The sequence below is a fragment of the Vombatus ursinus genome, unplaced genomic scaffold (assembly GCF_900497805.2).
Source record: "Vombatus ursinus unplaced genomic scaffold, bare-nosed wombat genome assembly UNPS02014838.1, whole genome shotgun sequence".
Taxonomy (NCBI): domain Eukaryota; kingdom Metazoa; phylum Chordata; class Mammalia; order Diprotodontia; family Vombatidae; genus Vombatus; species Vombatus ursinus.
In genome coordinates, this window is record NW_020954616.1 from 754736 (window position 1) to 770731 (window position 15996).

Consider the following 15996-nt stretch of genomic DNA (forward strand, 5'->3'; position numbering starts at 1 on the left):
CACACACACACACACACACACACACACACACACACACACACACACACACACCCCTTTTCTTAATGGGGACTAAGAACAAAGGTGATAGATTGATGAAAATCCAGCCCCACTACTATCAACCTCAAAAGCTCATTTCCCTAATTCTGATGATAGGTTTAATAGCATTATCTTTTTTTTTTTAACCTTGATTTTTTTTCAGTTATCAAGCATTTTTTCTCCTTGCTACCTGTCCTTCCCCAACTAGGGGAAAAAAAACAAACTTGCAACAAATGTGCTTAGTCAAGCAAAATAAATTCCTGTATCTGCTGTTACCAAAAATGTGTGTCTCATTCTGCATTCTCATCACCTTGGGGAGGAACATTATCTGAACAGAAGACAACATTACTGTAATCACATCCTGAAGTTAATTTTATTGACTTAAATCATTGGGATGTAGTAATGTTTTGCACTAGGACTGTGTAGATCTGTGTTCTAATTCTAACACTGCCACTTAGCTTTAAAATCTTAAGCAAATTATTGTTTTTGAGCTTCAATCTTACAAGATCATACATTTAGAGAGGGGAAAGACCTTGAGATCTTTGGTATTATTATTTCCTTGTTTTGCAAATGAGGAAATTGATGCCCAGAGAAGTTGTGTGTGACGTGCCTCACATCGGTAGTGATAGAGGCGAAGTTCAAACATGGGCCCTAGTCCTTCAAAGCCAGTCCTTTTTTTCACTGCATCATGTACAAGTGAGTTAGTTTAGAGGACCTATTTCACAAGGTTATTATGAAAATCAAAGTATTAAGTAAGTATAATATTAATATAAGGTAATACCATTATTAGAACTATGTAAAGTGTTATATGAATGAGTTACCCTTGCTCCAGAGTCCTGCCCTTAACAACATATCAACCTTTTTGCCTCAGGGAATCTTAAGTGTGTATCTACTCCTCAGCTTCTCACTTTTCCGTTCCTTTTCCCCACAAAAATCCTTTCTTACTACAAGTCTCTTTCTTTCTGCTCCCACAGTTTATCTGTCCTCAGGCATACAACAGAATGCAGAGATTTTCTCTCTGAACAGGATGTCAAGACTTCTGAGTTCTCATTTCTGAGGCCACTTTCTTCAACCAGGCCATTGGTTCCATTCATTGTTCTTTCTGAAAATCCAGAATTGTAGTTTCTTGCACAGAGTTCTAGATTCTCTTTGATAACTTTCATCTCTGAAAAATTTGCCTACCTGTGGAGAGCTCTTTGAAAGGGAGTGCAGAGCCAGTCAGTTACATTGGAAATTGCAGTTAGAATTCCCTTGTTCTAAAGTTGATACTTCTCTCTGGGATAAAATGAAACTACAAATTGGCCCTGTGGTTTAAGCCAGAAGAAGCAGCATTTAGGCTTACTGTTTCCTATAGGCCTCAACACCTACCACTACTTTGCAGTTTACAGTTCTCAGCAAATAATGGGTTGTTTACTAAGCAGGAGGAGGTGTTGAGGCATTCTAAACCTCCTGGGAGGAGATAGTCCTTCAGTGTACCAGCTTTCTTCTGGTGTTTTGTTGCTGACTGCTTTGAACTTCCCTGACATCTTTTTTATTCAGTCAACTGAATAGTTAGGGCTTTCCTTCTCCTGATTGTTCTGTAAAAGGGGCTGGAAGGCCTAATTCCAGATGCAAAAATGAAAATATTAGTGAATAAACATGTCATGTAAAAAAAACAAAAACACTCATTGGTTTTCTTTTGTGGGCCAAAGGGCTTCCTGTCAGACCATAATGGGAACAGCTGACTATTTACATAGGTGCCTAGTTCCTAAAACCTGAGATCTAATTTGGGACTTGAGAGGAGGGTGTGGAGGAAGAAGTGTGCACTTACATCAACAGAGAGCAGTTGGTGCTGGTAGCCAGTACTTACTTGGATACTTTGATGGATCTGTGATCTTATCAATATGGGGAATTTCTCTAACCATAAGAAAACTGAGTCCATCTATACTATAATTCTTTGTTTAATTCCACGTGTAAATTCTGCACAGTGGATCTCTCCAGCCTAATGGGGGCTGTCCTCTAAATTGCTTGACATTGAGTGGATACCAGAGAGCACAAGAACTGTCCTTTGGTCCCTTGTTCTCTCTGTAAGATTGGCCCTTTTTATTTTCTGGCCATACATCTCTCTGAAGAGATCTTGAGTGCTTTACATTTCTAAATTGGGCACATATTGTAACCTGTCTACCTTTACTACCTTTTGGATAATCTACAATAATTTAAATCTTTGAATATTGATATTCTGTGACTTGCAGTCATATAACATCAGTGGAAGAATGTAAAGGTCATTAAAAATGCTGTAATTTCTCAGCCTTCTTTTTTAGCTCTTCAAGTTTTGGGTCCTGTTCATTGTGCATGAGTCCTTTCTGTCTAGGATATATGTACTGATGGACTAGTTTTATGTTTTATCCATAGCATGTTAAATCACATCTGTATCATAATTCAGACAGATATTCTCCCTCCACTTGGTTTTTCATAAGTGAATAAGATTTTTGAGTCTCATTTAGGAGCTTTCCAATGTTCTAGGACCTGATTCAGTCAAAACAGTGTCTTCCACAATCAGGAGTACCTGAGGAACGTGCGCATCTGTACAAGGAATAACTTCATCAGTTTGAATTCTGTACTACATATCTTCAATAACAGTGGTAAACATCTTTAGTGAGAATAAGACATCTGTCATATTTTGCTTGATTTTTTTTTACTTTGTAAAAATACAATTTTATTTGTATCTCATTTATGTTGCCCATATTCCCTCCACCTTTATTTCTCCCTTCCCTCCCAAAAGCCATCCCTTATAATAAAGATATTTTTATAAGAAAAAGAGGAAGAGAAAAATTAGCAAAACCAGTTTATTGGGGAAAAAAATCTGATTTGCTAATACTGTCAAACAGAATTCTCTTAGATCTTTTAAGAAATCTTTCTTGATTTTTGACATAGCCTTAAGAAAAACCTTGTTGGAGGGGAGCTTTATGGCAGCATTTTGCTCTTTGGAATAAAATGCTTTTTTTATAAACAGTAATAAACAATAAGCTCTATAAGATGTTTTATTATTTGCATCTTTGAGTTAACATCATATAAATTTGATTTAGGTTGAAGGCTTTTACCAAATTCTTTGTCAGATTCTCTATCTCATCCCCTTGAACGGATACTGGTGGATAAGTCACAACTGTTTTCATGGTGTTTTGTTTTGTTTTGTTTTACAAAAAATTTAAAGCACTGTATAAATGCTGACTCTCCTCTTCCTCATTTTTTTTTAATTGCCTCTGAACATGTGACAAAACTAACTCCTTTATTTGCTTCTCCTAGAAGTCTATATGCCATCTTTCCATTTAGGGTCAACTTCTTTTTTTTCCCCCTGGAAGGATATACTTTATTCACAATAAACAAGATACCTAAAAGGCAAGTTAGGGGTGGAAGGTAGCATTGTATTTTTTAAAGTAAATTCTTTTTAGTCATTAAAAATCTACTTTCTCTCCTATCTCACCTCAATTGAGAAAAACAAAACACCTGTTACAAAATCTCTATTCCCCCTCCCCAAATGTTTTATTTTATATTCTGAGTCCTTTACCTGTCTATCAAAAAGTAAGTAGCATGTTTCATCATGAGACATCTGGAATCATGGTCAGTCATTACAAAGATCAGAGTTTCTAATTTCAGAGTTGTTTACTTTACAATATTGTTGTCATATAAATTGTTCTCTTGGTTCTACTCACTTCACTCTGTACTAGTTCCTATAAATCTTTCCAGATTTCTCTAACACTACTCCTTTCATCATTTCTTGTAGCACAGTAGTATTCTATCGCATTTATATGATATAAGTTGTTCAGCCATTACTCAGTTGATGAACAACTTCTCAATTTCTAATTTTTTGCTAACATTAAAAGAACTATACATGTTTTTGTACATCCTTAGTTAGAATTTGTTTTGCTTAGGACTAATCCCTCTATTAATCTGCCTTTCCTTTTTCCCTGTTGATTGGAATATATTTCTCTACCCAGCTGTGTGTGTATTCTCTCCTTTAACCAATTTAGATGAGAATGAGGTTTAAGGGTCAGTAACTTTATCTTCCCTCTTCCTTCTTGATTATATAGATTTCTACTTGAGTACTCCATTTATATGAGAGAATTTCCCCTATCCCTTCTCCTTCCCCATCATTGTATTCCTTTTTTCTTCCCTTTACAGAGGCAATTAAGTAGTTCAGTGGATTCACATCCAACCTTAAACACTTTGTAGCGGTGTGGACCTGAGCAAGTCACTTAACCTCTGTCTTACTCAGTTTCTCATTTGTAAAATGGGGATAATAATAAGCACCTACCTCCCAGGGTTGTTGTGAAGATCAAATGAAATAATTATAAATGAAATTTCTAAAGTACTTAGCATAGCACCTGGCACGTAGTAGGCACTTAATAAATCCTTCTCTCCCTTTCTTCCAAGATTATCAAGAAATAAAAGAACCACCCCTAGACCTTCTAATTAGACTCCTTCAATGATCCCTGATGATGATAGGCTTTAGAGGGAATATGTCATCACCCCATATTAGAATGTAAGCAGTTTATCCTTGCTTAGTCCCTTATGATTGTTCATGTTTGCCTTTTTATGTTTTTCTTGACTCCCATGTTTTTACTTTGGAGTTCCTAAACAAGGTGTGCTCTTTTCCTTAGCAATGCTTGGAAGTCCTCTATTTTATTAAAGATCCATTTTTTTCCTCTATGGGATTATACTCAGTTTTGCTGAGTAAGTATTCTTGGTTGTAAGTGTATAGCCTTTGTCTTCTGTAATATTGCATTCCAAGCTCTTTGTTCCTAATATAGTTGGTGGTTGCTAAATCTTGTGTGATTTTGACCATGACTCCTTAATACTTCAATTCTTTCTTTCTGGCTGCTTGCAATATTTTTTTTCTTCGACCTGAAAGCTCTGGATTTTGACAATAGTGTACCTGGGAGTTTTCATTTTGGAAGTTCTTTCAAGAGGTAACTGGTAGATTTGTTTCTATTTCTTCTGGTACTGGACAGTTTTCTTGGCAAAAATGTAGGCAATTTTTTTTTCTTTTTTAGGATTTCTTTAAGTAAGATACTTAGGCTCTTTTTGGTCATGGTTTTTAAGTAGTCTGGTGATTCTTAAATTACCTCTCAACCTATTTTCTAGGCAAGTTGCTTTTGCTATGAGATACCTCATGTTTTTTTCTATTTTTTTTCAGTCTTTTGATCTTGTTTTAATATTTTTGTTGTCTCATGGAGTCAGTTAGCTTCTATTTGGTCCATTCTTATTTTCAGGGAGTTTGTTGCTTGTGCAAGTGTGCCAGCCTATTAATTTCCTTTCCAGTTCTTCAATAGCTCTCATTTTTTTTCTATTTTTTTTCTTCTAGTGCTCTCATTTATAAAAAAAAACATTTTGAAACTTTTTTTAAACTCATACTTATCTCTTCCAGGAATTCTAGTTGAATTTGCGCCCAGCTGTGTTTTACATTGAAACTTTGCTTGTCAGTATTTTAGAGTCATTCTTTTCTTCTGGGTTTGTACTTTGAATGTCCCTATCTCCATAACAGTTTCTGCAACCTTCCTTTTGCTTTCTGGTTTCATTTAAAACAAAAATGTCAAGATAAATATGAATCATTTCTGCCAATAGAGTTACCTACTTGATCACTAGATAAGGATCTCATAGTACCAGTGGCTAAATTAATAATTATAGTCTAAAAACAGAGTAATTCTTAGCATTTTCTGCCACTTTGCTACCATCTCTGGTGAACTGACTTTTTTTACTTTTTAAAAATACATTTTTATTCATATCTTTTATTTTTTATGTTGCCCATATTCCTTTCACCTTTAAGACTGAGAGTTATTTCTTTGTTTCATAAATTTCCATGACTGAAGAATTCATCACCTACTGGCTAGCGTGCTGTTAATAAACTTCTGTGTACTTAGGTTGAATCTAGGTAAGCAGATATTGTGTCAGTGAGAACATACTTAAAGCCTTCCCAGCACAGGAGAACTTACACTTGCACCCCACTGGTATAACCTTCATTAACCCAGGATCACATCTAGCCCAAAATGAGGTATTGGAGTAGGACTTTGTGGAGGCTGTGACAAGTAAAGGGGAAAAAACAATTCTTAGGCAAGTGGAGGAGGTAGCAATTAGTAAGTCTTTGTGTTACTATATTCCTTAAGCTGGTTTAGGAATATTTGAAAAAGTTTTGGAGAAAGAATAAGGACATTTCTGAGTGGCAAACTCTGCAGAGAAATCTGTGTAATAAATATGAATCTAGCTGCAGCTTTGAAAAAGTGCCACAAATATTGAGCATCTACTATGTGCGGTATATCACAGTGCTAAGCATAATAGTGGGATTAAAAGGTGAACAAGACATAAATTCTACCCTCAAGGACTTTTATTCTAGTTACGGAAAGAATGACAATGGTAGGTAATATACATCAAATGAGTAGCATAGATTAGAAGTACTATAGGAATTCAGAGAAAAGAAAAGTAACTGCGTATTGGCATAGTTGATAGTGACTTCTTGGAAAAGGTGAAACGAGCTGGACCTTTGAGGATAACTAGAATCTGGATAGACAGAGAAAAGGAAGAGGCTGTATGAAAGGACTCCATACATTACAAAGCATAGTGCCAATGTATGGGGATATTCTATCTCTGCTTTGAAAAAAAAGTTTTATTGCTGCTCCTTTTTACACACACACACACACACACACACACACACACACACACACACACACACACACTGTTGCTTCACATTGGCTCCTTTCCATCTCCTGTAGATCTCTCCCTTATAACAAATAAGTTTATTCCAACAAAGTGATACGTTGGTCAGCTCTGAAAATGTATGCCTCATTCAGGAGGACCTTTAGTCCAGCATTTTCCTTTCAAAAAGCAGTAGACATACTTCACCATTGGTCTCCTGAAGTCATGATTAGTCACTACATTGATCAGAGGGCTGAAGTCTCTCAATGTTCTATTCCTTGTCACATTGTTGTAGTCATCATTTAAATTGTTCTCCTGGTTCTGCTTACTTCACTGCATCAATTCTTACAAGTCTCCCAAAGTTTCTCTGAATTCTTTATATTCTTCATGTCTTGTGGTACAGTAATATTCCATTACATAATTTGTTCAACTTTTTTCCCCCCAGTTCTTTGCTAATATAAAAGGTGCAGCTATAAATATTTTTCTTTCTTTGGGACTTTTTCCTCTGCCTTTGATCTTGCCACCCAAGTAATGATATCGCTGGATCAAAAGATGTGTACAGTTTAGTGACTTCTTTTCTGACTTAGTTTTTGGTAAGTAATGGCTCAGGTAGGGACCATTCCTTCTGTCTCTCTCTGTGCCTGTTACTCTTCCAATTTACTATTACCTTTCCCATTTCCAGGAAATATACAATACTGTGGCAGCCATGTGTACAAATTGATTTCTTATTTTTTCCTCCCACAGGATTTATGACCAGCGTAAAATTGATGAGAATGAGAATAATGGTGTGCTGAAGAAATTTTGTCCTCATCACCTGGTAAAGTCCATGATGGATTATTGGCTTTAGGCTTACCTGACTCACTTTGACTGTTTAAAGGGGGAATGAGCTACCTTAGGAGGTGATGGATTCCCTTCCCAGGAGTTCTTCAAGCAAAGAATGAATGACTACTTGTTGGGTATAATGTAGAGGAGATTCTTGTTAAAGTTCAGGTTGGACTACCGAGAATCTGTGTCTATTTGAAGTTTGGCTGTGAACCGTCACCTAGATTCTTAGATTAGATTTCATTGTTCTTATGATTCAGCAGTTCCTTTATTGTGAGCCCTGGAACCCCTTTCAATAAGAGATGGCAGACCACATTTCAGTGGTGCTGCAGTCCTTCTTTGAGGGGTAAATATTTTAGGGTAAATTGAAAAGGAAACCTATTTTCCTGAAAAGGTGAAGAAGTTTGACAAATGGTTGGATGTCAATGTCTGCTCTTTGTTGCAGGTAAACAGTGAGTCCAAAGCAAACATCACCTGTCTTGTGTACAGCCACGATGGCACAGGTATGTAGGCATGACCAGCTCCTAGGCTAGCACGACCCCTCCAGGGAACAGTTGAAAATGAGAAGGATATTCTTTTCAGAGCATACCACTTTGTCACAACTCTGGGTGGAGCTGTTGGGGATTCTAACAATTAACACATCTAGGGAAGATAAAAGGGGAACAACATCCCCTTGCTCTGAGATGTAAGGGAATCCTGCAGAGTATGCAGGTCATGGTTGTACCTAGCCAAGCTCAAGGCTTAACTGCCTTCACCTATCACATTCTTAATGTACATAACTTATCCCTAAGTTAGGAGCTGTTATTCTTCCGAGACCCCTGCCTTCTGTGGATAGTGTGCCCTAGACACATGGTCAGGTCACTATCTTCAGTGTGGTTCATATAATAGGAAACTGTCTTCCAATTCATGATTCTGATTTCTTCCTATGCCTTCATCACTATACCCTTGTTTCCGGCAGAGCTCCTTGCCAGTTACAATGATGAAGACATTTATCTCTTCAACTCTTCTCACAGCGATGGTGCCCAGTACATCAAGAGATATAAGGGGCACCGAAATAATGCTACAGGTAAAGACTCTTGACACATGTGCCATGCTACTGTTTCTGTGGGGAGTTGGACATCTACAGGACCTGGAGTAGATAGCCACTAGAATTCTCTTCTTGTCAGTGTGGGTAGTGAAGGGCTTTTCCACATGGAGATCTCTTTGGGTCATGGTATTCAGGATAAATGAGGCTCAAGGGGTTTGTTAGGAGAGAGGCTTATACAGTTGTGGAGAAACCTGGGAGAATCTTTTAACTATTGAAAAGTCATAGAACAAAATTTGTAACTTGTCCAAATTTTTGTGCCAAGGTTTTGACTCCTTTCATTTTGGCACATGGGAATTATAAGAAACTAACATGTATGTACTAGTCAGTGATGCATAAAGTAGAGGGAAGTGGGGTGCAGTGTTGAACCCCTACTGATTCATGTGAAAGGGGAGAGTAGGGGGCTTGTGGTGGGGATAGGGTTATGATCATAGTTGGCATTTATGTAATGCTTTATCTTATTTGAACCTCCCAACAACTATATGTGAGATACTACAGGTCATAGCTTTGTTTTATAGATGAGAAAATGGATGTTGAAAATAGTAAGTTGCCCATGGCTGTGCAGCTAATAAAATGCCAGATGTAGGATTTGAATTCAGGTGTTCCTGACTCCTCTAAGTCTAGCACTCTTTCCATCATGGGTGTTAGCAGTACCCTGAGTGCCACTGAAAATTGACATCTATTCTACTGGTTACTATTACACCTGACCTAGAAGTTACATCTGTCCTGAATGCTGTAGGGTTGAGTGTGATATTCTTAGGTCATTCACCTGTATTATTTTTCGTAGCACTAGCAGGACTTAGCATAGATCTGAGCATGCCAGAGAGAGGACAGCAAGGACTGCCTAAAATATTGGCAGCTGTGGAACTTGATTATATCAGGTCAGATTCCTGACCTCTGCTATTAAATACAGAGAATACAGTTCTCTTTTTCTGATTTTCAGGATCAGTTGAGATTAAATGCTCCTGGTGTCTGTGAAACAAATGTTCATCAGGCTGGGGAAGCTAATGATTCTGAAAATATTGATAAAGCATTTTTTTGTGATGAGGTTTTTTTGTTTTTCAGTAGTTAAGTTCCTAGGGTATAGAACAGTAGTACCCATGTAGTGGTCAATAAACCTAGGTAGGCCTGTGAGTGGATAGCCAAATAGGCTAATAATGGCTATCCTGCATTAATCATCAAACTGGACAGATTAAGGTTGGTACTGAGGAATTGTAGTATAGTGGAGCACATAATGTACTTGGACTCAGGAAACCAGAATTCATATTCCAGCTCTGTCACTTAGAAGCTGTGTGACCTTGGGCAAGCCATACTCCCTTTCTAATTTCCTCATTGTTAAGATGAGGGATTTGGATAGTTTGTACAGTTCTTACCAACTGTAACATTTTTTTATTATGGATTACCAAGTACCTGCTGTAAGAGTAGCTATTTGGAAGAATACAAATAAGCTCTGAGGTCTGTGGTAGTTCCCTCTCTTGTGGCCATTTTCGATACACATGTGCTCGCTTGAGTTCTTTATAAATGAAAAAGATCCCATTGGCTCAGAGCTGAGCTAGAACTAGTTAGTGCTGGTGCTGAATGGGGAACATGAGCTGGAATATCTGGGCATTTTGCTCTGAGCAAAGCAGATGGATACAGGCCTGGTGCCAATCCTCATATGGGAATCTTTCCCCTCACTTCCCATTTCAGTGAAAGGCGTCAATTTCTATGGCCCTAAGAGCGAATTTGTGGTGAGCGGCAGCGACTGTGGGCACATCTTCCTTTGGGAGAAATCATCCTGCCAAATCATCCAGTTCATGGAAGGGGACAAGGGAGGCGTGGTGAGTGTGGTGTGGTGGGTCTGGCTGGCTCCCCAGCCCCCCAACCACTAAGGTGGGTATAGGCAGTAGCTAACATCCTACTTGTGGCAGGGTTGTCTCCCAGGGGTCCATTCAGCTGAAATAGAAGACAGTAAGTAGCCTAAGAGGTACTGAGATATTTAAGGAATATGTGCCAACCTTGCTCTGTTTCTGTAGGGTTTTTTCTTTTTCTTTTTTCCTCCTACAATTTTCTCTTAGATATCTGCCCCCTTTAAGGCAGGGTCCCTTAGAAGAAAATAGGAACCGTGTATAACAAATATCCTCTTACCTTTGTGCAGCAACTCTTCTTTGCACTAGCTTTTCCCAAGAAATAAGTGATTTGGAGGTATATACAGTCTTCTTACCACGGCCTACAGCAAAGCCCTTGTATTTTCAAATAAGGGAGCTATTTTCAAGGAACCTGGTATAATATCCTTGTCCTCTAGTATAGTGTTATTGGATCTATTCTCTGCTATCTCTTTTTTTACATAAATACATTTAAATACAATAAAGTATATATAGAGTTGGGGCAGAAAAAGTATGATTCCAAAAACACTGATGGAAGAAATAGTTACCTCATTGGTTATATCCCTTTCCATGCCTTCCTTTGTGTGTGTGTGACCTCAGAAGGAAAAGCAAAGTACACTATTGTATTTAGAGTTAGAGGACCTGGTGTTGAATCCCAGCCTCACTCACAACTCTCAAGAGTCTGAGTTTCCTATCAATAAAATGAGGGTTTTGGACCAAATGAACTCTTAAGGCCACTTTCAGTTTTAGATTATATTATCTGACTATGGGTTGAGTCTTATGGACATCAAAAGATTTGTAGTATTGGAAAGAAAGTTCACTACTAAGCTCACTCTTGACTACCCAGTACTTTTTGAAAGCTAAAGAGACCCACCTTGAGCTGTAAGGAGTGATAGCAATCTCAGTATTTTGAAACTTGGTGGCTGGGGAGAACTGACCTGTATCTTATTTGACTCCTTTGGCCCTTCAGCATGTTTTATCATTGCTTCTGTCTTGACAGACTCTAAATATCTCCAGGCTTATTTGGAGCAATACCTGGAAGTCAGGACCCTCTTTTGTGTTCTGGGATTTGTTCTTGTTTATGATAGTGGCTCTCCAAGTTTTACTCTAATGCTGCTGCCTCCTTTGGAAGTGATCCTGAGTTCTTGAACACAGTGCCAGCAGAACACAAGTTCTGGCAGGTTCTAGAAAGGCTTCTGCATAGGCCCAGTAACAAACTTTTTTTGTGGACCAGCCTAGTTAAGTGCAGAGCAGCATGGCACCAGTACGCTGGCCACTAAGTGGCGTATTCTTTGGCCATGGAAACCCAGGAAACCGGGGGAAAAAAGAAAAAAAAGAAAAAGAAATGTCCCTCAGGTCTGTGCAGTACCCTTCAGATTATTTATTGATGGTAACAGAGTTACAGGAAGGGAGGAAGAACATGCTAAGAATCACAGTTTTTAGACCATCAATAAACATTTATCTGTTGACTAGAGGATTTGGACCTTATCAATATTGACATTCTCACTATAAATGAAACCAAAAGATATAAAGTAGTAATCTCTAAGTGGAAGGCTCACAGGCATTCTTTGAAGGTACAAGTAAAGGAGCTGATGGAGTTGGTTTTGTCAGAGGCAACAAGAAATATTTCATAGGATATTTTTTTGATCTCTATATTATCCCATGCTTTTTTTTGTGTGTGTTTATGATGAACATAAGCAAAAAAAGAAGATAATTTATGCACAGACATCTGTTGCAGAGGATTAGGAGTTAGTGAAATTCTATGAAAACTTTTATAAGACCACATATATTTTTAGTATACTTGGTGCCTATAATGAAAAGGTGAGTCTGGAGGGGGGAGGGTGTATGTGACCAAAAGAAAATATGTTGGAAATATGGCTCAGGAGCAAAATAACAAAAGAAGAATCAAAAGTTTTTAGAATGTTCTGGTAACCTTATTCTAGCATATCAGAAATATTTTTTTCAAGAAGACGGGACAAGAGTCACTGGACATTGGTGAGCACTGAACCACCTCACTAAATTGAAATTAACTGCTTTAACAGCTAAAGAATGATTGGTAACTGATACAGAAATTGTTTTCAAATCTGCTTTCTGTGTGGTCAAACCACTGAACTGTTGAAGTAAATATTACAATTAATATACCAAATTAGGAGAAAGAACAAATATGAAATGAATTAGCACATTATTAAAGAATGATTAATTATTAAAGGATATTTTTAAACCTGACTTATTTTAAAAAGCTATTGAGATGAAAAAATGGGAAATGGATAAAGGAACAGCCATTAATACAGAAGATTACTATTTTCTCTGGAAGCTTAACCTATATAGCAGTAACCATTGCAAGAAGACTGAAAGAATCTAGGAACCACCTTAGCCAACAAACACTTGGTCTCTTTGCCAGTCAGAGAAGCATAGCATTCAGATGCAACATGGGATTAGAATATAAATTCATTTATGAAATCTTACTCCAAAGGATAGTGGAGGGTTATGAGCACTTTCAACTCATGAAAGAACAAGGAGTGGTAGAGGGGAAGATGTGTTAAGCATATGAGACCCAGTTAAGCCAGATTATCACAAGCACATTTAGAAATGAAACTTGAAGGACAACAAACAGATTGTTAATGGAAAAGATCTGTTAAGGTTTCTACAACATTGTTTTTTTCATCCATGACAATAGGGCCACCAAATTTGGAGTCAGTATCACAGTTCTTGATATGCTTACATGAGGAAGTAGAAATGACACAAAAGAAAACAAAAATAGGAGCTGTCACTAAACTAGACCCACAATATGAAGGAGGTCTGTGTGGGAATCAACACAGTTTTGAGAGTGCTGAGGGATTGTTTTTCAAGATATCTGAAATTAGAGGAAGATATCAAAATTAAGGACAAAAAGTATTGCCAAAAATGATTAAGAAGTTAACAATTATGATCTAACCATATGGTAACTACCTCATCTCTAAAATATTTAAGAACCACTTAAGCATGTACTAAGGATATCTTTGATTAAAAAAAAATGAAAATATTTTATGATAGACTATAGCTTTAGTCACGCTATTGATTGAAAGGCACAATGAATATAAGAACCTCCAATTGGTTATTGTTTATTGGTTTAATTTAAAAAGGCATTTGATTTGGTAGAGCAAAATATAAGCTTGAAAGCTCTCTGTTGGTGTATTCCATCCATATGGGAAGATCATAAAATATTCCTTGATGTGTGCAACAACATAGGTTATTTCATTCAATGATCTGATTATTACTTTCATTTGAGGTATAAAATGGGAGACATGCTCCCCACAGATGTTTGCCACGTTATGGAAAATGGCCAGCTCAGTACAAATTGACAAAGGCATTCCCTCTAGATGCTTTTGTTTGTAGATAACCTGCCAATTGAATCATGCAGTGGACTGTAGCAGAGTTTTCAAGTTCAGCCTAACTATTCACACACGAAAAACCATAATCAAGAATGCCGATTGTCCAGATTGTTTGATAGTTGGCGAGACAGCTCATACAACTGGTCCATCAGTACATTTATTTTGGATAAATGCAGGTAGATAGTGAAACTATGCCCACAATTAAATAGAAGATAGTGACTGGATTGCATTTGGGATATTGTGCTGCTCTCTCAGTGACCCAAAGCTTCTCCCACATAGAAAAGCCTGTTTTAAAAACCAATCTTCTTCCAGTGATGTTTTTTGGTGATGAATCATGCTTTACCATAGTCTTGAAGGAATAAAAATGTCAGATTAGGGCAACAATGAATGTAACTAGGCTGCAATTTGCTAGAGACAAATGTTATCATGGAAGAAATATACAAATGGAAGAGGAGATGGGACAGTCATATGAGAATGAGTGATAACTACCGGATATCTTTTTTTGCTACTTTGGTGCTCACAGTTTCACAAGATTTAGAGGAAGACACCTACATCTCTCCAGGCCATGGATGGACCCCTTGTGGAAGACTTATGGGAAAGCATGGACAAATCACATAGGATGAAAAAGGGTGGATGGATGTACTTGCATTGTTGGAAGGAATATGTCAATGAAAACACAAATTCATTGGAGTATTATAGTAATAGCACACATTTGCACAGCTTTAATGTTTTATAAAGTGCTTTTCTCTCACAGCTCTCTGAAACAGGTTAATATAAGTATACTTCGTTTCATAGATCAGAGAAGGAAAGTCACTTCTATGACAGAGCCAGTATTCTTACATGGGTCTTCTGGTTCTAGATCTAATATTCTTTGACACAGTGATTACTTTTTTTTGTTTGTTTGTTTGTTTTTTGTTTTGGCTAGGCATTGGGGTTAAGTGACTTGCCCAGGGTCACACAGCTAGTAAGTGTTATGTGTCTGAGGCCGGATTTGAACTCAGGTCCTTCTGAATCCAGGGCTGGTGCTCTATCCACTGTGCCACCTAACTGCCCCCACAACGATTACTTTGATAAAGAATTGCATAGAATTTTTATTTTTGGCTCAGCTGAACCACTGGGACTACTTTGGGAGCCAGTGTCCCTAAGGCCAGAGTACAGCCAGAGATGCCAAAGCTGGGAGCTTATTTCATCTGTCTAGTTTTTCCCTTGCTTAATTTCCTGCAAGAGATAGAGGTTAGGGAGCTCACTGTTTGTCCTGCTAGAATGAGCTCTGGTCTGAGGCAAAATTGGTTACCACCTACAGTTAAGTAAAAGCAAATCACTAGCAAAAACAAATCTCAAAGAAGGCAGCAGAAGGACTTGACACTTTTATTTGGAGTGAGGTGGGAAAATTGTTTTTCTCCCTTAACCCCAAACTTTCTCCTTGGGATCGTTTCCAGAGGGATGAAATGAGCTGACACTTTCCAGGCTTAGAGTTTTCCTCATCTCTGTTAGCATTCCAAAATGACAAGGCTGAGTGACTAATGATAATAGCTTTAATACAGATAAGCCACTTTCTGATCAGCCAGTATGGAAAGAAACAAATGATCTAAACATCAATTTTGGAGGCACTTTCTTAGGAAAGAGACTCCCCACTATTCCTTAACAGTCCTGGTTTAGTGATTTCAATTCTTAGTGCAGGAGGCAGAGGATCTAAATTAAGGTTTCCAGCTCTGCCCTTAATCCCTCTAAAAGTTAAATGATTCATTTGAGCCTATTTATCTTCTTTCAGGTGGGTCCCATAATGCCATTAGACATGGGGCTTAACTCTGTATCTGAACTATTAGACTCCATAGTAGTCTTATCTTAAAATGAAATATAACCGGAAAAGAGACTTCAGAGGTTATCTAGTCATTTACCTCATTTTACAGGTGAGGGAAGCTGAAGCCCAGAGAAGTCCAAAGTCTTAGAATCATTCAATGTCAAAGCCAGCACTAGAAGCAGGTCTGATTAGGCCATATCTCTGACCCCAGTCTTTATTTGTTTATTTTTAATTTTAATTTTTTAATTTTTAACATGTGTTTTTAAAACTTTGGGTTACAAATTTTCTCCCTTCCTCCCTCCCCATCCACCCTCATCAAAAAGGCAAGCATCTCGGTACAGGTTATAGATG

At 37.7% G+C, this 15996-nt stretch overlaps 1 protein-coding gene across 6 annotated transcripts in view; it reads left to right on the forward strand.

The window, feature by feature from the left end:
- The window catches only part of DCAF8 (DDB1 and CUL4 associated factor 8), a 49808-nt gene that overhangs the window by 28206 nt on the left and 5606 nt on the right, over positions 1–15996 (forward strand). For all 6 annotated transcript variants that reach the window (XM_027840047.1, XM_027840051.1, XM_027840046.1 and 3 more), the window contains 4 exons: positions 7447–7519; positions 7970–8027; positions 8483–8590; positions 10298–10428. In XM_027840047.1, coding sequence (XP_027695848.1) covers positions 7447–7519; positions 7970–8027; positions 8483–8590; positions 10298–10428 — 370 coding nt within the window. The remainder of the gene's footprint in view (positions 1–7446; positions 7520–7969; positions 8028–8482; positions 8591–10297; positions 10429–15996) is intronic.